We start from the raw sequence: 24901 nt of genomic DNA, 5'->3' as shown, positions 1-24901 counted from the left end.
CAACTTTTGGTACAAATTAGTAGGATTAGGATCCAACTCCCCAAGACACTATCCAAATTGAACCCTGCCTGGAACAGTTCGATCCTCCATTACAGTGGGACCCACCTCCTCTTCCAGCCTTGCCTCTCAATCCTTCTTAAAAAATCTTAATCCTACTCCCAACATCACCACTGCTGAAGCCCAAGCTATCCGTGATCTGAAGGCTGACCGATCCATCATCATTCTTCCGGCGGACAAGGGTTCCACGACCGTGATACTTGATCGTCTGGAGTATGTGGCTGAGGGACTGCGTCAGCTTTCAGACAACACCACATACAAAGTTTGCCAAGGTAATCCCATTCCTGATGTCCAGGCGGAGCTTCAAGGAATGCTCAGAACCTTAGGCCCCCTACAAAACCTTTCACCTGACTCCATCAATCTCCTGACCCCACCGACACCCCGTACCCCTACCTTCTACCTACTTCCTAAAATTCACAAACCCAATCATCCCGGCCGTCCCATTGTAGCTGGTTACCAAGCCCCACAGAACGTATCTCTGCCTACGTAGATCAACACCTTCAACCCATTACATGCAGTCTCCCATCCTTCATCAAGGACACCAACCACTTTCTCAAACGCCTGGAATCCTTACCCAATCTGTTACCCCCGGAAACCATCCTTGTTACCACTGATGCCACTTCCTTATACACAAATATTCCGCACGTCCAGGGCCTCACTGCGATGGAGCACTTCCTTTCACGCCGATCACCTGCCACCCTACCTAAAACCTCTTTCCTCATTACCTTAGCCAGCTTCATCCTGACCCACAATTTCTTCACTTTTGAAGGCCAGACATACCAACAATTAAAGGGAACAGCCATGGGTACCAGGATGGCCCCCTCGTACGCCAACCTATTCATGGGTCACTTAGAGGAAGCCTTCTTGGTTACCCAGGCCTGCCAACCCAAAGTTTGGTACAGATTTATTGATGACATCTTCATGATCTGGACTCTCAGTGAAGAAGAACTCCAGAATTTCCTCTCCAACATCAACTCCTTTGGTACCATCAGATTCACCTGGTCCTACTCCAAAACCCATGCCACTTTCCTTAACATTGACCTCCATCTATCCAATGGCCAGCTTCAGACGTCCATCCACATCAAACCCACCAACAAGAAATAGTACCTCTATTATGACAGCTGCCATCCATTCCACATCAAACGGTCCATTCCCTACAGCCTAGGTATTCATGGCAAACGAATCTGCTCCAGTCCGGAATCCTTTAACCATTATACCAACAACCTAAAAACAGCTTTCGCATCCCGCAACTACCCTCCCGACAGGGTACAGAAGCAAATAACCAGAGCCACTTCCTCATCCCCTCAAACCCAGCACCTCCCACAGAAGAACCACAAAAGTGCCCCACTTGTGACAGGATACTTTCCGGGACTGGATCAGACTCTGAATGTGGCTCTCCAGCAGGGATACAACTTCCTCAAATCCTGCCCTGAAATGAGATCCATCTTTCATGAAATACTCCCCACTCCACCAAGAGAGTCTTTCCGCCGTACACCTAACCTTCGTAACCTCTTAGTTCATCCCTATGAAATCCCCAAACCACCTTCCCTACCCTCTGGCTCCTACCCTTGTAACCGCCCCTGGTGTAAAATCTGTCCCAAGGACCCTCCCACCACCACCTACTCCAGTCCTGTAACACGGAAGGTGTACACGATCAAAGGCAGAGCCACATGTGAAAGCACCCACGTGATTTACCAACTGACCTGCCTACACTGTGAAGCTTTCTGTCCATTCGCATGAACTTATTTGTTACATAGTTTAATTAATTTCTTTGCGTGTTTTTGGGTACTTGCATTGTTTAATTCGTATATTTCGGGCGTATTATAGTATTTGAGGGTTGTAGCATCGCGCCTTAGTACCTGAATAGTGCACATTTGCGTAGTCGTCTGTCTTCTGTTTTTGTTGTGAACGGCCAGAGTCGGTTGGCCAGTCAGTGTGCTCCCTGCCGCCGTTGGATAAGCAGCTGCAGCAGCAAGTCGTATAACCCTAGCTTACTTATTTGTTACATAGTTTAATTAATTTCTTTGCGTGTTTTTGGGTACTTGCATTGTTTAATTCATATATTTCGGGCGTATTATAGTATTTGACAGTTGTAGCATCGCGCTTTAGTGTTTACTTCGTAGATTCTTATTCAAATTGCGTGTGAGTTTCGTATAGGAGGTGCAATTTCGAGTTTTAGTTACTGTAATCGTAAATTCAGCAGATTGTAGCGCAGTCGTTAGGCATTTGTACAGGTTAGTTGATACATTCTTTGCGTGTTCCGCTTGCGTTATCTAGGCACCGACTCGTGTTTCAGTAACTGTTGTTAAACATCGATTAGAATGGACAGGGACTGCGATTGCTGTGTTCGGATGAGGGCTGACTTGGCATCCCTTCGCTCACAGCTGCAATCGGCGCTGACTTCGGTCGCGCAGCTTGAGGCTGTTGCCAATGGGCACCACTGTGGGGAGCCGGACTCGGGTATCACGGGGATGTCAACCTCATCCCGTCTGTCCCCAGATCGGTCTGCCGCTGTGGTTGCCCCGGTTGCTGCCCGCAGTGGGGCTGAGCCCTCGCCTGTGGTTGACTGGGAGGTCGTTCCAAGGCGTGGCAGGCAGCGAAAGGCGTCCCCGGAAGCTGACCAGAAAGCCTCCCCGGTGCGTCTGACAAACCGGTTTCAGGCACTGTCTCTGGCTGAGCCAGATGCAGCTGCCTGCCCTGTTTCAGAGGATCATCCTCAGCCTTCAAGGTCCGGGCAATCGCAGAGGTTGGGCTTACTGGTAGTTGGGAGCTCCAATGTTAGGCGCGTAATGGGGCCCCTTAGGGATATGGCGGCTAAGGAGGGGAAGAAATCCAGTGTGCACTCCGTGTGCATTCCGGGAGGAGTCATTCCTGATGTCGAAAGGGTCCTTCCGGATGCCATGAAGAGCACAGGGTGCAGCCAGCTGCAGGTGGTGGCACATGTCGGCACTAATGACGTGTGTCGCTTTGGATCTGAGGAAATTCTCTCTGGATTCCAGCGGCTATCTGATTTGGTGAAGGCTGCCGGTCTTGCTTACGAGATGAAGGCAGAGCTCACCATCTGCAGCATCGTTGACAGAACCGACTGCGGACCTTTGGTGCAGAGCCGGGTGGAGGGTCTGAATCAGAGGCTCAGACGGTTTTGCGACCGTATTGGCTGCAGATTCCTTGACTTGCGCCATAGGGTGGTGGGGTTTCGGGTTCCGCTGAATAGGTCAGGAGTTCACTACACTCAGCTGGCGGCTACACGGGTAGCGGAGGCTGTGTGGCGTGGACTGGGCGGTTTTTTAGGTTAGAAGGCCCCGGGAAAGTGCGGGATGGGCTGCAATGTCAAAGGGTGCTTGGCAATTACAGGACGTGCTTGGATCAAGGAACAGTCGGAATTATAGTTGTAAATTGTTGTAGTTGCGCTGGAAAAGTCCCTGAGCTTCAAGCGCTAATAGAAAGCACAGAAGCTGATATCGTTATAGGTACAGAAAGCTGGCTAAAGCCTGAAATAAGTTCTGCAGAAATTTTTACGAAGTCTCAGACGGTGTTCAGAAAAGATAGATTAGGCAGAATTGGTGGTGGAGTGTTGGTGTCTGTCAGTAGTGGTTTATCTTGTAGTGAAGTCGAAGTAGATACTCTGTGCGAATTGGTGTGGGTGGAGGTTATACTTAACAGCCGAATTAAGTTAATAATTGGCTCCTTCTACCGACCCCCAGACTCCGATGATACAGTTGCGGAACAGTTCAGAGAAAGTTTGAGTCTCGTAACAAATAAATACCCCACTCATACGGTTATAGTTGGTGGGGACTTCAACCTACCCTCGGTATGTTGGCAAAAATACTTGTTCAAAACCGGTGGTAGGCACAAAACGTCTTCCGAGATTGTCCTAAATGCATTCTCCGAAAATTATTTAGAGCAGTTAGTCCACGAACCCACGCGAATTGTAAATGGTTGCGAAAACACACTTGACCTCTTGGCCACAAACAATCCAGAGCTGATAGAGAGCATCATGACTGATACAGGGATTAGTGATCACAAGGTCATTGTAGCTAGGCTCAATACCATTTCTTCCAAATCCATCAAAAACAAACGCAAAATAATTTTATTTAAAAAAGCTGATAAAGTACCACTAGAAGCCTTCCTAAAAGACAATTTCCATTCCTTCCGAACTGACTATGCGAATGTAGACGAGATGTGGCTCAAATTCAAAGATATAGTAGCAACAGCAATTGAGATATTCATACCTCATAAATTGGTAAGAGATGGAACGGATCCCCCGTGGTACACAAAAAAGGTCCGAACGCTGTTGCAGAGGCAATGGAAAAAGCATGCGAAGTTCAGAAGAACGCGAAATCCTGAAGATGGGCTAAAATTTACAGACGCGCGAAATTTGGCACGTACTTCGATGCGAGATGCCTTTAATAGGTTCCACAACGAAACATTGTCTCGAAATTTGGTAGAAAATCCGAAGAAATTCTGGTCGTATGTAAAGTACACAAGCGGCAAGACGCAGTCAATACCTTCGCTGCGCAGTGCCGATGGTACTGTTATCGACGACTGCGCCGCTAAAGCGGAGTTATTGAACGCAGTTTTCCGAAATTCCTTCACCAGGGAAGACGAATGGAATATTCCAGAATTTGAAACACGAACATCTGCTAGCATGAGTTTCTTAGAAGTAGATACCTTAGGGGTTGCGAAGCAACTCAAATCGCTTGATACGGGCAAGTCTTCAGGTCCAGATTGTATACCGATTAGGTTCCTTTCAGATTACGCTGATACTATAGCTCCCTACTTAGCACTCATATACAACCGCTCGCTCACCGATAGATCTGTACCTACAGATTGGAAAATTGCGCAGGTCGCACCAGTGTTCAAGAAGGGTAGTAGGAGTAATCCATTTAACTACAGACCTATATCATTGACGTCGGTTTGCAGTAGGGTTTTGGAGCATATACTGTATTCAAACATTATGAATCACCTCGAAGGGAACGATCTATTGACACGTAATCAGCATGGCTTCAGAAAACATCGCTCTTGTGCAACGCAGCTAGCTCTTTATTCGCACGAAGTAATGGCCGCTATCGACAGGGGATCTCAAGTTGATTCCGTATTTCTAGATTTCCGGAAAGCTTTTGACACCGTTCCTCACAAGCGACTTCTAATCAAGCTGCGGAGCTATGGGGTATCGTCTCAGTTGTGCGACTGGATTCGTGATTTCCTGTCAGGAAGGTCGCAGTTCGTAGTAATAGACGGCAAATCATCGAGTAAAACTGAAGTGATATCAGGTGTTCCCCAGGGAAGCGTCCTGGGACCTCTATTGTTCCTGATCTATATAAATGACCTGGGTGACAATCTGAGCAGTTCTCTTAGGTTGTTCGCAGATGATGCTGTAATTTACCGTCTAGTAAGGTCATCCGAAGACCAGTATCAGCTGCAAAGCGATTTAGAAAAGATTGCTGTATGGTGTGTCAGGTGGCAGTTGACGCTAAATAACGAAAAGTGTGAGATGATCCACATGAGTTCCAAAAGAAATCCGTTGGAATTCGATTACTCGATAAATAGTACAATTCTCACGGCTGTCAATTCAACTAAGTACCTGGGTGTTAAAATTACAAACAACTTCAGTTGGAAGGACCACATAGATAATATTGTCGGGAAGGCGAGCCAAAGGTTGCGTTTCATTGGCAGGACACTTAGAAGATGCAACAAGTCCACTAAAGAGACAGCTTACACTACACTCGTTCGTCCTCTGTTAGAATATTGCTGCGCGGTGTGGGATCCTTACCAGGTGGGATTGACGGAGGACATCGAGAGGGTGCAAAGAAGGGCAGCTCGTTTTGTATTATCGCGTTATAGGGGAGAGAGTGTGGCAGATATGATACACGAGTTGGGATGGAAGTCATTACAGCATAGACGTTTTTCGTCGCGGCGAGACCTTTTTACGAAATTTCAGTCACCAACTTTCTCTTCCGAATGCGAAAATATTTTGTTGAGCCCAACCTACATAGGTAGGAATGATCATCAAAATAAAATAAGAGAAATCAGAGCTCGAACAGAAAGGTTTAGGTGTTCGTTTTTCCCGCTCGCTGTTCGGGAGTGGAATAGTAGAGAGATAGTATGATTGTGGTTCGATGAACCCTCTGCCAAGCACTTAAATGTGAATTGCAGAGTAGTCATGTAGATGTAGATGTAGAATGGACACAGGCAGACAGTGTTTGTTGGTAATGGGGATCACCCTGTGGCTAAACATGCCTTGGTGCACGGCCAGCACATCTTAGCACAGTGTTACACCGTCCGAGTTATCTGGATACTTCCCACTAACACCAACCTGTCAGAACTCCGGAGATGGGAACTTGCCCTTCAGTATATTCTCTCTTCTCAATATCTGCCAGGCCGCAACCTCCGCTAATTTCAAGTTGCAGCCGTTCATACATCACCTGTCTTTCAACAACTTCTTTGCCTCTGTACTTCCGCCTCGACTGACATCTCTGCCCGAACTCTTTGCCTTTACAAATGTCTGCTTGTGTCTGTGTATGTGCGGATGGATATGTGTGTGTATGCGTGAGTGTACACCTGTCCTTTTTTCCCCCTAAGGTAAGTCTTTCCGCTCCCGGGATTGGAATGACTCCTTACCCTCTCCCTTAAAACCCACATCCTTTCGTCTTTTCCTTTCCTTCCCTCTTTCCTGAAGAAGCAACCGTTGGTTGCGAAAGCTAGAATTTTGTGTGTATATTTGTGTTTGTTTGTGTGTCTATCGACCTGCCAGCGCTTTTGTTTGGTAAGTCACATCATCTTTGTTTTTAGATATATTTTTCCCACGTGGAATGTTTCCCCCTATTATATTTATTTATTTTTACACACAAATAAGATGTATGGTTAGCAGTTTTACAGTCTAAAATATTTTTATATTTTGTGAAATACAGGTTTTTTGCAAGATAATTTTTATGATAATGCTACAACAATGTAGTTTCTACACTGATATAATGTGAATCAAAATTGCATGGGCATGACGACCAAGAAGCTGTCTACCACCAACAAACTGTGACCAAGAAAGAGCTTGACGACCCAGTTGCTGAGCACTAAACAGCCTTCTATTCCCCAGTGCACCTGCAGTCTTTTTACTTATCTCCTTTATTGTTCCCTTCCCTCCCCCCTTCCTCTGTCTAATGTCCTGACTGTATCTGCCTCCCCTATCCTCTCCTGACTACATCCATGTATGCTCCCACAAGCAGTTCTTTACTGACAAACCCTCCCCTCCCCACCACAGCCTCCTCCTTAGCCCCACCATCAAGATTACTTCTCTCATTATACACAGTTGCTTGCAGTTTGGCAGCCAGAGACAGTGGTCACGTGTGTGTGTGTGTGTGTGTGTGTGTGTGTGTGTGTGCGTGCGTGCGTGCGTGCGTGCGTGTGTGCGGTGTGTTGTCACTACAGGAAAAGGACTTTCGGCCAAAAGCTTATAAGCTTTTTGTTGTGCCTGTCCGTGACTCAACATCTCCACAACATGGTGAGTAGCAACCTATCCTTTTCAAAATAATGCCAAAATTATATATACTGTTGACAAAAAAAGAGTCAATGACGAATGTGTAGATGTTAATGCTACTTGCTGTTTACAGTAATAGTTCAATGCACCACATCTGACCTTTAATTGGTCTGAGTTTGGAGCCCTACCTCAGTTTTATTCTGGATGTGATGCATCACGTTATACTCCAGGTGCATTTCCATATTATAATATGTTTCTTTCTTAATAAAGTATATATGTTGTTGATGTGCATTGTGTCTAACGCTGATGCTTGATGACAATGTTTAAACCATCCACACAAAAAGCAGGTTTTTGGTGATTTTACATCAAAATGTCTATTGCATATTTGACCAAATACCTTGCACAAATGTGAAGAACAAAAGCTTAGTAATTTACTTGATATATCATTAACTTCATGGGAGTTTCTGCTTTTGGGAGTTAATTACATTCTTCCTTGGCAGAGCATAGAGTAATCTACTAGAGATGATAGGCGATGACATTATACTGCTTAATGAAGACGACTGCATGCACACAAAAATTATATTTGATGTCATGATAAAACTATCCCAACTGGTGTGCAAATATATGCGACAGGCGAAACACACTAAGGCTTCAAGAAGAACATAAATAATTTCAATTCGAAGAAAGCAGGTGCTAGCAAGTGTGATATTACCGAAGTGTCAGTTTAATAAGCTACAGCTGCAAAATACTAACAAATTATTTACAGAAGAATGGAAAAAGTGTCAGAAGTTGACCAGAGGAAAGATGAGTCTGAGTTCTGGAGAAATGCAGGAACACATAAGGCAGTACTGACCCACAACTTAGCCTGGAAGACTCCCGAAATTATTTACATTCCACCACCTACTTTCCTGCGATTAAATAATAATAATAATAATAATAATAATAATACCACAGCAGATAAATGCAGACTTTGCAAACAACAAATAGAAAAAGTAGATCACATCACGAGTGGATGTACGATACTAGCAAATACAGAATACCCCAGAAGACATGACAACGTAGCAAAAATAATACATCAACAACTTGCCATACAACATAAACTAATAAAACAACATATTCCCACATACAAGTATGCACCACAAAATGTACTGGATAATGATGAATACAAATTATACTGGAACAGAACCATTATAACAGATAAAACAACACCACACAACAAACCTGACATCATACTCACCAATAAAAAGAAGAAATTAACACAACTAATCGAAATATCCATACCCAGTACAACAAATATACAGAAGAAAACAGGAGAAAAAAATTGAAAAATACATCCAACTGGTTGAGGAAGTCAAGGACATGGGGCATCAGGATAAAGTTGACATTATACCAATTGTACTATCAACTACAGGAGTCATACCACGCAATATCCACCAGTACATCAACGCAATACAGCTACATCCAGACGTATATATAAAACTACAAAAATCTGTAATTATTGATACATGTTCAATTACCCGAAAGATCCTAAATGCAATGTAACATAAACCGTACAGTTAAAAGGAAGTGAAGCTTGATCAAGGTCTGCGTCACTTTCCATTTTTAACCAGACATAACGTCTGAGAAAGGATGATAATAATAATAATAATAATAATAATAATAATAATAATAATAATAATAATAACCAGATATGTACAGATACATGCAAATAATGTAAATATTCTGTTCATGTAATGATAAATGTTTAATTGTTTAATTGTAGAGACAGACTGGCACATTGAAAGTGAACTGCCGGATATTATTAAGCTATTCGACAAAGAGCCTCTTCAGAAACAGAAATGCACACATTCACACGCTCACTACTCACTCACTCACACATAGCCTGTGTCAGAGACTGGACCTGACTCATTAATAATATCGAACAGTCTACTTTCCATGTACCTGCCTGCTGCTCTATATTTGCTCTACTTGTTGAGTAACAATCTCCCCTATTTCATATTATTACAAATATTTATAAGGGACATTTGATACAATCTAGGATTATGGCTTTCACTTTTGCTTTATTTTGAGCTTATAAGCTCTGTTGTAGAAAATAGACCATCTTCGACACAGAGAGAGAGAGAGAGAGAGAGAGAGAGAGAGAGAGAGAGAGAGAGAGGGGGGGGGGTGGGGTGGGGGGGCTCAAGAATAATGAACCAGGCAAACACAGCAGCACGCCAGAGCATGAGTTTTTGGATCAAGTGGCTAAATAATCCTGTGTGATATAACAGCATTGTCACTATTACAGAATGGCAATGGGCTAAGATCTTACAAGGAGCTGCACTCTGGCATTTGACTCACATGGAAGCCAACACCGTATCACACACTGTAAGTTTCAATTCTGGCCTCTGATGTGATAAAAGTTAATTTTGTTACATAAAAAGACTGAACAATTAATGAGAGAACTACATTTTGAATTGAAATAATAAAATAAATAAGAACACAAACGATCACACTCTAATAATTTTGTCAGCCTCTTGTCCCTCCACATTTTCCTATAAGGCAAAATACAGCAGGCATGCATGAAAGCAAATGTTCTTTTGAAATGATTAAATTCTCATCCTAGTATTTTCATTTGCTGCCCTTTATGCAAGTAGAGTATCAATTTTATTTTCCATCCCTCACTTTCTTGCTTCTGTCTTCTTACTAATTCAAATGTAAATTTAATATATTTATTTAAAAATTTGTACTGGAAAAAGTGTGCTATATAACTTCACCAAATAAACTATACTTTCACAACACTACACATACTGTTAGACTTTTTGCATCTCTCTGAATATTATCGAGTATGATACAACATACTCCCTCATACATTACACAGTCGCATCCTAGAGATATATAAAAGCTGAACTTTTTCTTTAATATTTGTCTGCCGGATGCTTATTTGGTTATTTCTGCAGCCAATGGTGTGTGTGTGTGTGTGTGTGTGTGTGTGTGTGTGAAAGAGAGAGAGAGAGAGAGAGAGAGAGAGAGAGAGAGAGAGAATAAATTAACTTCAATAATTTTTACGACTCACCAAAAGGCCCTGCCAAACGGACAGGCCACAACGGATTAAACGGTTGCAGCATATAACCAATAGCGCGGACCCATAACGGAAGAGTTCTTGAGGAGGCTTCTGGGGGTTTCTCAGGAAAGCCCCAAGGATCAGCCAGAATCAAATGCTTCACTCTGTAATCATTAAAAATAATTATTACTATAGGAATTAATACATATGACATAAAAATTTTAACATGAACTAGAGGAGTCACTGTGGAGTGTTGAGATAGTGATGCTCACCAGTGTAAACAGTGATTCTAGGTGCGATGTGCGTAAACTGTGTGCCATGATCTTTAGCACAAACTACATTGATCATAAAGTGTGCGGCATTAATAGTATAGTAACAATATTTTCCATAAATACAACACTTTTGGATTCCTGTGCACCAAGTGATAGTCAGCATACTGTAGGATGCACAAGGTATTCTCTCTCCCCCCCCCCCCCCCCCGCCTGTGTGTGTGTGTGTGTGTGTGTGTGTGTGTGTGTGTACGCACGCGCGCATTCAAGTTGCTATCAGGCTACTCCTCTACATTTTTGGCAGATGAATATGAAATGGAAAAACTTTAATCTGTCTCTAATCTCTCATATAAATACATACAGAAAATATCAACACTTTGCTAGTTTGACATTACTGACTTTCACAAAACAAGAAACAATTTGTTCCCTTATTTCACTTTAGACAAATATGTGGGAATTCATTTTGTTGTAAAAGGTTGCTTCACACATATACAACCCACAGGAAATCAAGGAGCGAACAATATCTTACTGTGAATAAAGATATAATTACATTACTTGATTGTTATTGCTGTATTAATCACGAAGTCTTTAACATGTAATAGATATTGAAATGAAATAGCAAGATAAATAAATATTAATGAACACTGAAGTACATGTCTGTATGGAATAACTAATTTAGTTCAAAATAACTAGATATTATCAATAGTAAAGTGTCTTATTGGGCAGGAAGTGTGAAATGTGGGCAATAAGCAGTTCAGACAAGAGGAGAATATAAGCTTTTGAAGTGGTGATAGAGGAATGCTGAAGATTGGGTGGGTAGACCAAACAGCAAATGAGGATGTAATGAACCGAATCGGAGAAAAAAGAAATTTATGACACAACTTGTCCAAAATAAGAATTCAATTGATAGGACACATACTGAGGCATCAAGGAATTGTCAGTTTGGTAATGGAAGCAAGACTGAAGAGGTAAAAACTGTAGAGAGAATCCAAGGCTGAAAAAGAGTAAGCAGATTAAAATGGAAGTGGGTTGTAGTAGTCAGAGATAAGCAGGACTGAAAACACTACTCAACTTTCTGGAATTCCACTGCAACTTATGGTGTTCTGGTTATGTAGTTTTTTTCTTTTTCTTTCTTTTAGGTATAAAAAATTCAACAAGCTATACAGATTGGGGGATAAATTTTAATTGACGGTAAAGGAAAATCAGTAATAAGCCCGACAGCAATGAAGCAGGACAATTCATTGTCCTAATATAGGATTTAAAACTGTACTGTATCAACAAAATAATTAATGTTTGAAAATACAATATACATACGCACATGGAAATAATCAATTTTTGAAAATATAATGTAATCGGATGGATAAAAAAACTACTCACTAAGTGGCAGCAGGAGAAAACACATACCAAGGTATTTACATTTCAGAGTTTTTGGAACCAGTGGCTCCTTCTTCTGGCCATAGGGTTGGAGGAGGAGGAAGAGGGGTGAATGAAAAGAACTGGTGAGGTTTAGGAAATAGAGAGATTTCAGGAAAATCATCCAGAACCCTGGGTCAGGGGAGCCTTACCAGATGGGATGAGATTTGAAAACCAGAGAACTTAATAGATGGAGGAGAAGGGAATACACATGACACAGATTACTGAAAAACGTGCGAGACTCGATAAAAGTGGAAAGCTATGATAATTATACATGGTAGACAGGTTGGAAAATAAAAGATATAGGAAAATAACAGAGTGTGAAGAACAGGAGTAATTACTGAAAATAAATGCTGAGACCACAGTAATTAATGTAAAGTTAGGCCACGTGTGCGGCAAAAAACAAGCACACGTTGTAATGCCAGTTCCCAACTGCAGAGTTCTGAGAAACTGATGTTAAGAGTGAGAATTCAGATGGCATATGTGATGAAACAAGCAACACGATTAGGACTATCATGTTGTAGAGCATGCTCTGCATCAGTAAGACTTCAGCTGCTGGTTTGGTTAAGATACACTGATGACACTGTTGCCAAATGGACTTCTGGCGAGACTGATCTGTTAAAATTTTTGGAATCTCCCAATTAAATTTCATATGATCTTACCCTGAATGTGTTGCCACTTTTCTTTATGTTGACCTCAAGCTCACAGAGGGTCAGCTTCACACTTCTGTTCACATTAAACTTACAAACAAACAACAGAACTTACATTTTGACAATTGCCATTCTTTTCATGTCAAACATTACCTTTCATACAGTAGTGGCATTTGAGGCACACGTATTTGCTCAGATGCAAACTCTTTACAGCAGTACACGTCCATTCTCACATCAACCTTCACTGTCCTAATTATGTCACGAGCCTAGTTCAAAAGCAGATTTCCCGCACCACCACATCAAATCTTGGTACTGCTGATCCCTCTAAAAAAATTGATTTAAGGGTACGCCGCTTGTCACTCCCTACCACCCTAGTCTTGAATTTATTAATGAGCTACTTCAACAAGGTTATGACTTCCTAAAATCTTACCCTGATATGACATCCATTCTGTCTGAAATTTTGCCCACCACCCCTAGTGGTTCATGGTGTGGGTTCCTGTAGTCATATCCTAGTTCATGAACCACAGGCAACGTATGAGTGGCCAAGTAAGTGGTTCCGATAGTCGGGATACCAGTTACTTTGGAATAAGCCTGGGCATCTCAGACATATTCTGAGTCGTGGTCACCTTGACTACCAAATCCACCGGTTAGTCCCTCAGCCGTTAGGGGTAAAACCCAATGGGACTCGGGGCAAGTAAGGCTAGCAACCTGCTGCCCTGGTACTTTAAATATGATGCTTGCAACAATCAGAGCAAAATGCCTCAGGCTTTTGGACGTGACGGAGTCCCACCTCTAACTGACAAACCAGGGACTCCTAAGATATGACTTGGCAAACAAATGGTAATGAGATGGGGAGCTATTAATATCAATGGGGGCTACTCTGGGAAGAAGGTAGAGCTGGCAGAGGCTGCAAGTAAGATGGGGCTGGACGTTTTAGCTGTTAGTGACATTCGGGTAAGGGGTGAGAAAGAAGAGGAAATGGGAGAATACAAGGTTTACCTGTCAGGAGTCAAAGCAGGAATAGCATAATGGGGTGCAGGGCTTTACATCAGGAAAGAAATGGAACCCAGCGTAGTTGCAATAAGGTATGTAAACGAACGACTGATGTGGATAGATTTGACAGTGTCTAGCAAGAAAATTAGGATTGTGTCAGTATATTCGCATTGTGAAAGACAGATCAAAAGATAAGATGGATAGTTTTTATGAGGCACTCAGTGATGTAGTTGTTAGAGTAAAGGACAAGCACAGTGTTCTGCTCATGGGTGATTTTAACGCCAGGATTGGAAATCGAACAGAAGGGTATGAAAAGGTTATGGGTAAATTTGGAGAGGATATGGAGGCCAACAGGAACAGGAAACAACTCTTGGATTTCTGTGCCAGTATGGTCTTAGTAATCACAAACTCCTTTTTTTAAACATAAGAACATTCACCAGTATACTTGGGAAGGCAGGGGAACCAGATCTGTCATTGACTATATAATAACAGATCAGGAACTCAGGAAGGCTGTGAGAGACACACGTGTATTCAGGGGATTCTTTGATGACACTTATTATTTAATCTGCAGTGAAATTGGGATTGTGAGGCCGAAAGTGCAGGAGGTCAGGTCGATATGTAGGAGGATAAGAGTGGAGAAACTTCAGGATAAGGAAATCCGGCACAAGTACATAACAGCAATCTCGAAAAGGTACCAGGTAGTTGAATGTAGTCAATTACAGTCATTGGAAAAGGAATGGACAAGGTACAGGGACACAGTACTAGAAGTGGCTAAAGAATGTCTTGGAATAGTAATGTGTAAAAGTAGGATGAAGCAAACAGCTTGGTGGAATGACACAGTCAAGGCAGCCTGTAAAAGGAAAAAGAAGGCGTATAAATAATGGCTACATACTAGAACTCAGGTAGACAGAAAAAGTTATGTTGAAGAAAGAAACAAAGCCAAACAGATAATAGCAGCATCCAAGAAGAAATCTTGGAAAGACTTTGGAAACAGGTTGGAGACTATGGTTCAAGCTGCTGGAAAACCATTCTGGAGTGTAATTAGCAGTCTTTGAAAGGGAGGTAAGAAGGAAATGACAAGTATTTTGGACAGGCCAGGAAGGCTGCTGGTGAATCCTGTGGACACCTTGGACAGATGGAGGGAATATTTTGAAGAGTTGCTCAATGTAGGTGAAAATACAATCAGTAATGTTTCAGATTTTGAGGTAGAATGGGATAGGAATGACGATGGAAATAGCATCACATTTGAGGAAGTGGAGAAAATAGTCAATAGATTGCAGTACAATAAAGCGGTTATGGTGGATGAAATTAAGTCGGAACTCTTCTAATACAGTGGAATGTCAGATCTTAAATGGCTACACAGGATAACTGAAATGGCCTGGGAGTCCGGACAGGTTCCATCAGACTGAACAAAAGCAGTAATCACACCAATCTTTAAACATGTAAACAGAAAAGATTGTAACAACTACAGAGGTATCTCTTTAATCAGTGTTGTGGGTAAAGTCTTCTCAGGTATTGTTGAAAGTTAAGTGCGAGTATTAGTTGAGGACCAATTGGATGAAAATCAGTGTGGGTTTGAGGTCTCTTAGAGGTTCTCAGGACCAGATCTTTAGCTTACGGCAAATAATGGAGAAGTGTTATGAGTGGAACAGGGAATTGTATCTAAGCTTTATAGATCTAGAAAAGGCATATGACCGGGTTCCTAGGAGGAAGTTATTGTCTGTTCTACGAGATTATGGAATAGGAGGCAAACTTTTGCAAGCAATTAAAGGTCTTTACATGGATAGTCAGGCAGCAATTAGAGTTGACGCTAAATTGAGTTCATGGTTCAGAGTAGTTTCAAGGGTAAGACAAGGCTGCAACCTGTCTCCACTGTTGTTCATATTATTTATGGATCATATGTTAAAAACAATAGACTGGCTGGGTGAGATTAAGATATGTGAACACAGAATAAGCAGTCTTGCATATGCGGATGACTTAGTTATGATGGCAGATTCGATTGAAAGTTTGCAAAGTAATATTTCAGAGCTAGATCAGAAATGTAAGGACTATGGTATGAAGATTAGCATCTCCAAAACGAAAGTAATGTCAGTGGGAAAGAAATATAAACGGATTGAGTGCCAAATAGGAGGAACAAAGTTAGAACAGGTGGACGGTTTCAAGTACTTAGGATACATATTCTCCCAGGATGGCAACATAGTGAAAGAACTGGAAGTGAGGTGTAGCAAAGCTAATGCAGTGGACACTCAGCTACGATCTTCTCTCTTCTGCAAGAAGGAAGTCAGTACCAAGACTAAATTATCTGTGCACCGTTCAATCTTTCGACCAACTTTGTTGTATGGGAGTGAAAGCTGGGTGGATTCAGGTTACCTTATCAACAAGTTTGAGGTTACGGATATGAAAGTAGCTAGGATGATTGCAGGTACTAGTAGATGGGAACAATGGCAGGAGGGTGTCCACAATGAGGAAATCAAAGAAAAACTGGGAATGAACTCTATACATGTAGCAGTCACAGCGAACAGGCTTAGATGGTGGGGTCATGTTACACGCATGGGAGAAGCAAGGTTAACCAAGAGACTCATGGGTTCAGCAGAAGAGGGTAGGAGGAGTCGGGGCAGACCAAGGAGAAGGTACCTGGAATCGGTTAGGAATGATTTTGAAGTAATAGGTTTAACATCAGAAGAAGCACCAATGTTAGCACTGAATAGGGGATCGTGGAGGAATTTTATAAGGGGGGCTATGCTCCAGACTGAACGCTGAAAGGCATAATCAGTCTTAAATGATGATGACCTAGAACCATGTCCTGCAATATCCTAGTCAGACCCTACGCACCTTCTGCACTTATTTCTCTACCCTAAGGCTCATACTGTGTGACTATCCCTGCTGTAAGACTTGTCTGATGCATCCTCTGATCACCACTTATATAAGCCCTGTAAATGGTAGAACTTATGTTACAAAAAGGAGAGTCACCTGCGAAAAAACATGTCTTGTACACTGTTCAGCCTTTTAAATTGGTATAGCTTATTGGTTAGAATGAATGGGCATAAACAGAGAGTGTTTCCAGGTAATACACAATATCCTGTTCCAGAGCATGCTCTACAACATGATCTCAAATATCTGTCCCATTACGTGTGCCATCTTGGCACTAGTTTGTCGTAGCTCCACTGATTGTTCTTGCCACGCTCCTGGCCTAAATTTACATTAATTTCTGTTGTCTCAGCATTTTCAATAACTATTTCTTTTCTTTGATCCCTATTACCTTTCTGTATATTATTTTCCAACCGGTCTTTTTTCCCCTGCCCTCCCCACCTATCTGCCATATATAAAGCACTTGGATTCCCACTCTTACTGATGAAATCACATGGGCTATGAAGCACACCAACGCTAGAAAAGCCCCTGGGCCTGATGGCATTCAAAACCGTGTTCTTCCAGGAGTTCACGGATAAAGCCGTGGAATACCTCACACACTTAACGAATGCCATCCTGACACACCCACACTTCCCTGGCTTTTGGAAGGCGGTCAAGGTCCTGATGTTCAGGAAGCCAGGGAAAGACCACTCCCTCCCACAAAATTACCGACCCATCAGTCTGCTGTGTTCGCTCAGCAAGATTGTTGAGAAGGTAATACTAAAACGTATCACTAGGCACTGCATCGCCAACGACACCCTAAGGCTGGAGCAATTCAACTTTAGGAATCACCACTCGACAACACAACAACTCCTCCGCATAGTCGAACATATAACACACGGCTACAACATGAACAAAGCCACAGGGGCCGTGTTCCTAGACATCGAAAAGGCTTTCGATCGTCTCTGGCACAATGGACTCATACGCAAACTAAGCGAAGCTGGTTTCCCGGACGGATTAGTACATCTCATACACTCGTATCTCACGAACAGATGTTTCAACACTAACGTGCAGGACAAACAATCAACACAACACGGTATACAAGCTGGAGTACCCCAAGGAAGCATTCTAGGGCCCATCTGGTTTAACCTGTACATTAATGACTTCCCAGAAAAACAAAACACGACGTTACCCGTCTACGCGGATGACACAGCCATCCTCGCGCAAGACTGGGAACCGTCGAACATCAATTCACGAACACAGACAGCACTCAGAACAGCTGAGCCTTGGTTGGAGAGATGGCGTATTAAAGTAAACGTCAACAAGTGTGAAGCAGTTCTGTTCACACGCAGACCGAAACTACTGCGCAAACACCAACACTGTAAACCAATAACACTACATACATACCCAATACGTTTCCGAGAGAAAGTCAGGTACCTTGGTGTCTGACTGGACCGGAAACTTACATGGGGGACCACATCAAATACGTTGCCAACCGAGCAAACGCAAGGCTCAACCAGCTCTACCCAATGCTCAACAGGGAAAGCACACTGAATAGGAGGTGTCGAGGTCCATATACATGACACTGATTAGACCTCTGATGACGTACGCAGCTCCCGTCTGGGGATATGCAGCTCCTACACGACTGGGCCGCCTGCAGATCATACAGAACAAGGTGCTATGAATCATTAGCAACACTCCACGCTACACACACACTGTGGATCTTCACCATGAATACCGTCTTGATACCCTCAATGAAGTATTCAAAAAACACGCTACACGACTATACAGGAACTCTTGACACTCGAACAATCCTTTCATCCTCACTCTGGGAAACTACGATCACAACCACAGGTGGAAGCACAAGCGGCCAAAGACACTGCTAGCTAGGGCATAGCCACCTATGGTAAACTAACATACACAAACAGCGACAAACGTCGGTAAGCCCCTGCATATCAGGAACACTGACTGGCAACTACCAGCTGATATTAGACCCGACCAACAGGCCACAGCAGGGACACCGACGAGCTCGCCCACAGGCGCACAAACAATCTGCCAACATTCCCTCACACTGTGCTTCTGGTATATGACCTATCGGACACAAGATCGATAACAAACCTAACTGTTGCAGGTTGCTGACACTGAATGAGGACTCTGTACCGGCACCCAGCACCAGCTGCCGAGCAGCACAACACACTACGCCAAGGTATCGACATGCATGATACCCACTACTAACAAAGCCTATCCTTGCACAACCTATCACAGGCAGCAAGACAACCGCTACTGCTCTTACCACCCGACCTAACTATCGCAGAGGTTTTTTTCCCTTGGCACTTTTTTCCCTCTGCCCTTAAAACCGCTACCCTTCGTCAGATTTCGACCAATCTATCTCCAAATGAGCGCGTATTAATGGTTAATCTTAAACAGATTTACGCAAACATCGCAGTACCCACATCCTGCGACACCTCACTTTAGTGAATACTAACCCTTATGCCAAGATGGCATATTCTTGCACAATGTCTTTTTAGTAATCAATGTCTTGCTTATTACCCCACCTCACTCCTCTAAGTTCTTAAGTTTTGCAATCCAATCTGGTGCATGCACAAATAATCATGTCTTTCCTTCTCATACTGCGCAGTAAGTCTCCCCGACTCGGAGTTCAGAGCAACTTTCCCATAACTCTCCCCATTTCCTAAACCTTGACAATCCTTTTTCTTAATCACTCTTCCTTTCCCCCCAACCCTTTGGCCACAATAAGGAGCCACTGGCTCAGAGAGCTTGGCTTATTTATATATTTTATATGTGCTTTCTCTTGATGCCACTTGATGGACAGATTTTTTTATCTATCCATACTGTGTTATATTTTAAAACTGTATTAAAATTTTTGTTGCACATCCAAGCCTGGTATTAGTTCTGAACCTCTCCACGTATAAACTTCCAAATCTATCTTTTCAGGGTCCTCCAAAATGCTGCCCAATCACAGGGAACAAAAATCTGCTCCCTCTATGAGTGACTCCACATATTAAGCAATGGCAAATTCAGGATGGAAAGTAACAATTCTATGAAGAGGATAGTTGCTACTCACCTTACATCGGAGATGCTGAGTCGTAGAAAGGCACAACAAAAAGACTGTCGGAAAGTTAGCTTTCAGCCAACAACACCTTTGCCAAAAACACACACACACACACACACACACACACACACACACACAACTGCAACTCTCTCAGACATGATTACAGTTTCTGGTAGCTACAGCCATGGAGCCAGACTCCAGCTGCCAGAGGCTGTGTGGTCACATGTGTGTGAGTTCTGTTTGCAAGTGTGTGTGTGTGGGGGGGGGGTCCTACTTTTGACAAAGGCTTTGTTGGCTGAAAGCTAACTTTCCGACAGTCTTTTTGTTGTGCCTTTCTGCGACTCAGTATCTCCACCATATAGTGAGTAGCAACTATCCTTTTCATTATACTGTGGTTATTTATATTACTTACAATGACTTTAAACTAAAATTTTAAAATGAGATATAACTGCTGGCTAGTACTTACCTCCAGAAAGCGAGATATGTAGTGCTGTCGACAGAGACATACAGGTACACAAAACTATCAGCAGAAAACTATCATAGCTCTAGTAGCTACAGATATTAATTGCATCCTAGTGGAGGAGAGAGAGGGACATGTTCGAGAAGATTAAAAAGGGAACAGCAATGACCTGCCCCTCCTTTTGCCAGGGGTGAAAGAAGAGATAAGTGACAGAAAAACCCTACATCCACTGTGGATGAATCTTTTGATTTGTGATTTTGCTCTTATTGAGCGAAAAGCGCTGTACACAAATATTGACATGAAGCTTCCGATGTTATCCAACATGTCATTTACATATATTGTGAACAGTGACGATATATTCCCTATGAGACTGATATATTTATTTGCTAAGAAATCTTCAATGCCGTCATAAAGCTGTCCATATTCTGTTCACAACACGACACTACATAACTGTACTGAACATCGTCTTGAAGTCAAAGAATATGTCTTCAATATGCACTCTGCTACCTATGAACTCCTGGATTTTGTGTGCAAGAAGTGCATGTCAAGTACGTGTATAATGTCACCATATAAAGTTATAAACGCTGTGTACCGTTGAAGCACTTATATGTAGGAAAGCAAACATACATTTCAATACTTTTCTGAGAGAAAGCAGGCTGATAAAACACATCTTGTGAGATGGCTGGTTGTAACTTAACATTAATATCTTCCCAACATGAAACTACGAGTCACTACACATTTTAACTAAAAATACGTCTGTCTTAGGACAGAGTTACTATGGTGTGTGTGTGTGTGTGTGTGTGTGTGTGTGTGTGTAGGAGGTGTAGGGTGGGTGTGGATAACTGTGCACCCATGCTCACACTTTAACTGAGAGTGAATGGTAGCTTGCTGTAAGTGAAATTTCCTATGTTGTCACACTTGTCTACATGTCATGCATCAACTAGCTGCAGGTGAGTGACTGCCCATCATTGCTTCTGTTACTGTTTGCATCTTGCAGTTTCCTTTATTGTAATATTAACTAAAAATGAAAATATGTAACAAAGTTTAAATTTATAGTGGAAAATTTGATTCTACATCACTTTCTTATGTTCATATTCATACATTATATTCATATTTATTTAACTACATGACACTTTCATCACCATTATCACAGCATTGTCAGCATTCAGGATTCAACACTGGGTGAAGTCCTCTTATGGATCATACCATCATCAGCCTTCAGGGTTCAACACTGGATGAAGTTCTCTTGTGGACTTCTCCAACAATCACACTCTTCCACTCTAGGATTCATACAATTTTTACCTGTTTTCTAATACCATACAAACCGCCATCCATTAGGTCATCATTCTAATTTTTTCTTATATTACATCTGGTTACAGGTCTGCTCAGTTTGATTTCATTTTTATTAGCTATAATTATAGCACATGCCCCAGCTATTCCCCAAATACACTCCTGGAAATGGAAAAAAGAACACATTGACACCGGTGTGTCAGACCCACCATACTTGCTCCGGACACTGCGAGAGGGCTGTACAAGTAATGATCACTCGCACGGCACAGCGGACACACCAGGAACCGCGGTGTTGGCCGTCGAATGGCGCTAGCTGCGCAGCATTTGTGCACCGCCGCCGTCAGTGTCAGCCAGTTTGCCTTGGCATACGGAGCTCCATCGGAGTCTTTAACACTGGTAGCATGCCGCGACAGCGTGGACGTGAACCGTATGTGCAGTTGACGGACTTTGAGCGAGGGCGTATAGTGGGCATGCGGGAGGCCGGGTGAACGTACTGCCGAATTGCTCAACACGAGGGGCGTGAAGTCTCCACAGTACATCGATGTTGTCGCCAGTGGTCGGCGGAAGGTGCATGTGCCGGTTTACCTGGGACCGGACCGCAGTGACGCACGCCAAGACCGTAGGATCCTACGCAGTGCCGTAGGGGACCGCACTGCCACTTCCCAGCAAATTAGGGACACTGCTGCTCCTGGGGTATCGGCGAGGACCATTCGCAACCGTCTCCATGAAGCTGAGCTAAGGTCCCGCACACCGTTAGGCCGTCTTCCGCTCACGCCCCAACATCGTGCAGCCCGCCTCCAGTGGTGTCGCGACAGGCGTGAATGGAGGGACGAATGGAGACGTGTCGTCTTCAGCGATGAGAGTCGCTTCTGCCTTGGTGCCAATGATGGTCGTATGCGTGTTTGGCACCGTGCAGGTGAGCGCCACAATCAGGACTGCATACGACCGAGGCACACAGGGCCAACACCTGGCATCATGGTGTGGGGAGCGATCTCCTACACTGGCCGTACACCTCTGGTGATCATCGAGGGGACACTGAATAGTGCACGGTACATCCAAATCATCATCAAACCCATCGTTCTACCATTCCTAGACCGGCAAGGGAACTTGCTGTTCCAACAGGACAATGCACGTCCGCATGTATCCCGTGCCACCCAACGTGCTCTAGAAAGTGTAAGTCAGCTACCCTGGCCAGCAAGATCTCCGGATCTGTCCCCCACTGAGCATGTTTGGGACTGGATGAAGCGTCGTCTCACGCGGTCTGCACGTCCAGCACGAACGCTGGTCCAACTGAGGCGCCAGGTGGAAATGGCATGGCAAGCCGTTCCACAGGACTACATCCAGCATCTCTACGATCGTCTCCATGGGAGAATAGCAGCCTGCATTGCTGCGAAAGGTGGATATACACTGTGCTAGTGCCGACATTGTGCATGCTCTGTTGCCTGTGGTTCTGTCAGTGTAACCATGTGATGTATCTGATCCCAGGAATGTGTCAATAAAGTTTCACCTTCCTGGGACAATGAATTCACGGTGTTCTTATTTCAATTTTCAGGAGTGTACATTTGGTTGTTTTCCTGACGGTGCTAGTGATTCCCATACTCTCACTGAGGAATTGTCATTTTTGTAATGGTTTTTACATTTAAAATCAATGTCTTACTGCCTTAAGTCAAAACAAGCAGCACAAACTGATTATAAATCTGTTTCAGATCTGTTCCACCATGTTCTTTCATGTTTTGTGGAATTTTATCTGTATTAGATGCAAACATGTCACTGGCAAATTGTAGATGGCTCAGATATAGGTACAGCTGTACTCAAACTGTAGGTTCGTTTGAACATTGCAGTTCTTTAGTGGGTACAGTCATCATGAAGATGATGATATTCCCTTTATTTCCCCCAATCTCTGAACTAACCCAGCCAGGATCTACAGTTTATTGTGTACTATGACCCATGGAGCAACTTCACAGTTTTCACATTCAATCAGTTGCAGAGGCATAAGAAATGATAAGTGACAGAAACAATTCAAGGGCTGAGTGGAGATCGAACCATACATCTTTGAATTTTATAGTCTGGTACTTACTCAATGAGGTTCAGGTACATAACGTTAACACATATTCCTTCTTTTTCTCAGTTTAAAGATCTGGAAACTAATTACAATAGTTCTGTTGATATGGAATGTACTTCCCTAATTCCTCTTTCAAATTATGAATGTCCCATTGCCCTGAAGAAGTCTAATGGAAGCTGCTGAACTGATGTATATAGTCTTCATACATTAACTCGAGCACTATGTTTTTGCAGTAATCTCTGCCTTGCATATTACGCTATCTTTCTGTCTTTAAGCTCTCAGCTTCCAAATCTCATATGGTGTAGTCCCCAACAATCAGTTTTTCCTTCTCATCCCATCTGGTAAGTCTCAACCGATCCACAGTTCTGGGTGACTTTTCAAAATCTACCCACTTTCCTAAATCTCTCCAGTCCTTTTTTGTCACTGCTCTTCCTTCCTCTTCAACCTTCTGCCAGAAGAAGGAGCCACTGGCTCGAAAGCTGCAAAAGTATAACCTTCATTTATGTGTGTTCTCCTGCCACTTAGTGAGTAGTTTTTTATGCCTCCTATTACATTATATTGTTGTACATTACTTTTGTTTTTTTACATTAACATAGGCTGTTTCTGTAGGGCTATTTTCTTGAAATTGGGGCTAAAGTTTTCTCTAACAGTATTAATTCCGGGTAAATTGGTAATTCATGCTTATTGCTTTGTTTCATAATCGATTCACAGTTTGTAAAGGAGGTCAATCTACTACATCAATTATGTTTTACTGAACTTTGTCCCAATCAACAAATTATGATTCAGCCTCACTATAACACAAATTAATTTTCATGTGTTACAATAACACACGGTATTGCTCTTTTTTTGAAAATAAAAAGTAATGGAAAACACAATTAAAATGATAATGTAGACATTCCATGGTCTGTTATTTCATTCAAAGCTATTACATTACAGTTAGCCTTAGTCCAACATGGTAATGAACAAGTGACACAATGTTTCTTGTCTGAGAACAGGCAAGCACTGTGATATTATATCAAAAGCAGTAACTACATTTTCCTTTTTTATATCATATTTTAAGTATACACAAAACATACACTTACATAAATAAAATATGTTTATGATATCTGAAATACAACTGAAATAAAAGTCTCCTATAAAATGTTTAAAAAATCAAGCATTAAGTACAGTGAAATGTAAAAAATAGAAGTACTCACCAGAATGATAACTGCAGTGCAGCTAACAGGAACAATGCAAAATAAATTCTAAGTGTCAAACTTTTGAAAGCAAAACA

General features: G+C 42.6%; 1 protein-coding gene across 4 annotated transcripts in view; it reads right to left on the bottom strand.

Annotated features, from left to right (window-relative positions):
- The window catches only part of LOC126272769 (1-acylglycerol-3-phosphate O-acyltransferase ABHD5-like), a 111393-nt gene that overhangs the window by 67554 nt on the left and 18938 nt on the right, over window positions 1-24901 (bottom strand). For all 4 annotated transcript variants that reach the window (XM_049975908.1, XM_049975910.1, XM_049975907.1 and 1 more), the window contains exon 6: window positions 10584-10735. In XM_049975908.1, the coding sequence (XP_049831865.1) occupies window positions 10584-10735 (152 nt within the window). The remainder of the gene's footprint in view (window positions 1-10583; window positions 10736-24901) is intronic.

This window comes from Schistocerca gregaria, chromosome 5 (assembly GCF_023897955.1).
Source record: "Schistocerca gregaria isolate iqSchGreg1 chromosome 5, iqSchGreg1.2, whole genome shotgun sequence".
Classification (NCBI taxonomy): domain Eukaryota; kingdom Metazoa; phylum Arthropoda; class Insecta; order Orthoptera; family Acrididae; genus Schistocerca; species Schistocerca gregaria.
The sequence above is the reverse complement of the archived record's forward strand: the minus strand, read 5'-3'. Positions and strand labels throughout refer to the sequence as shown.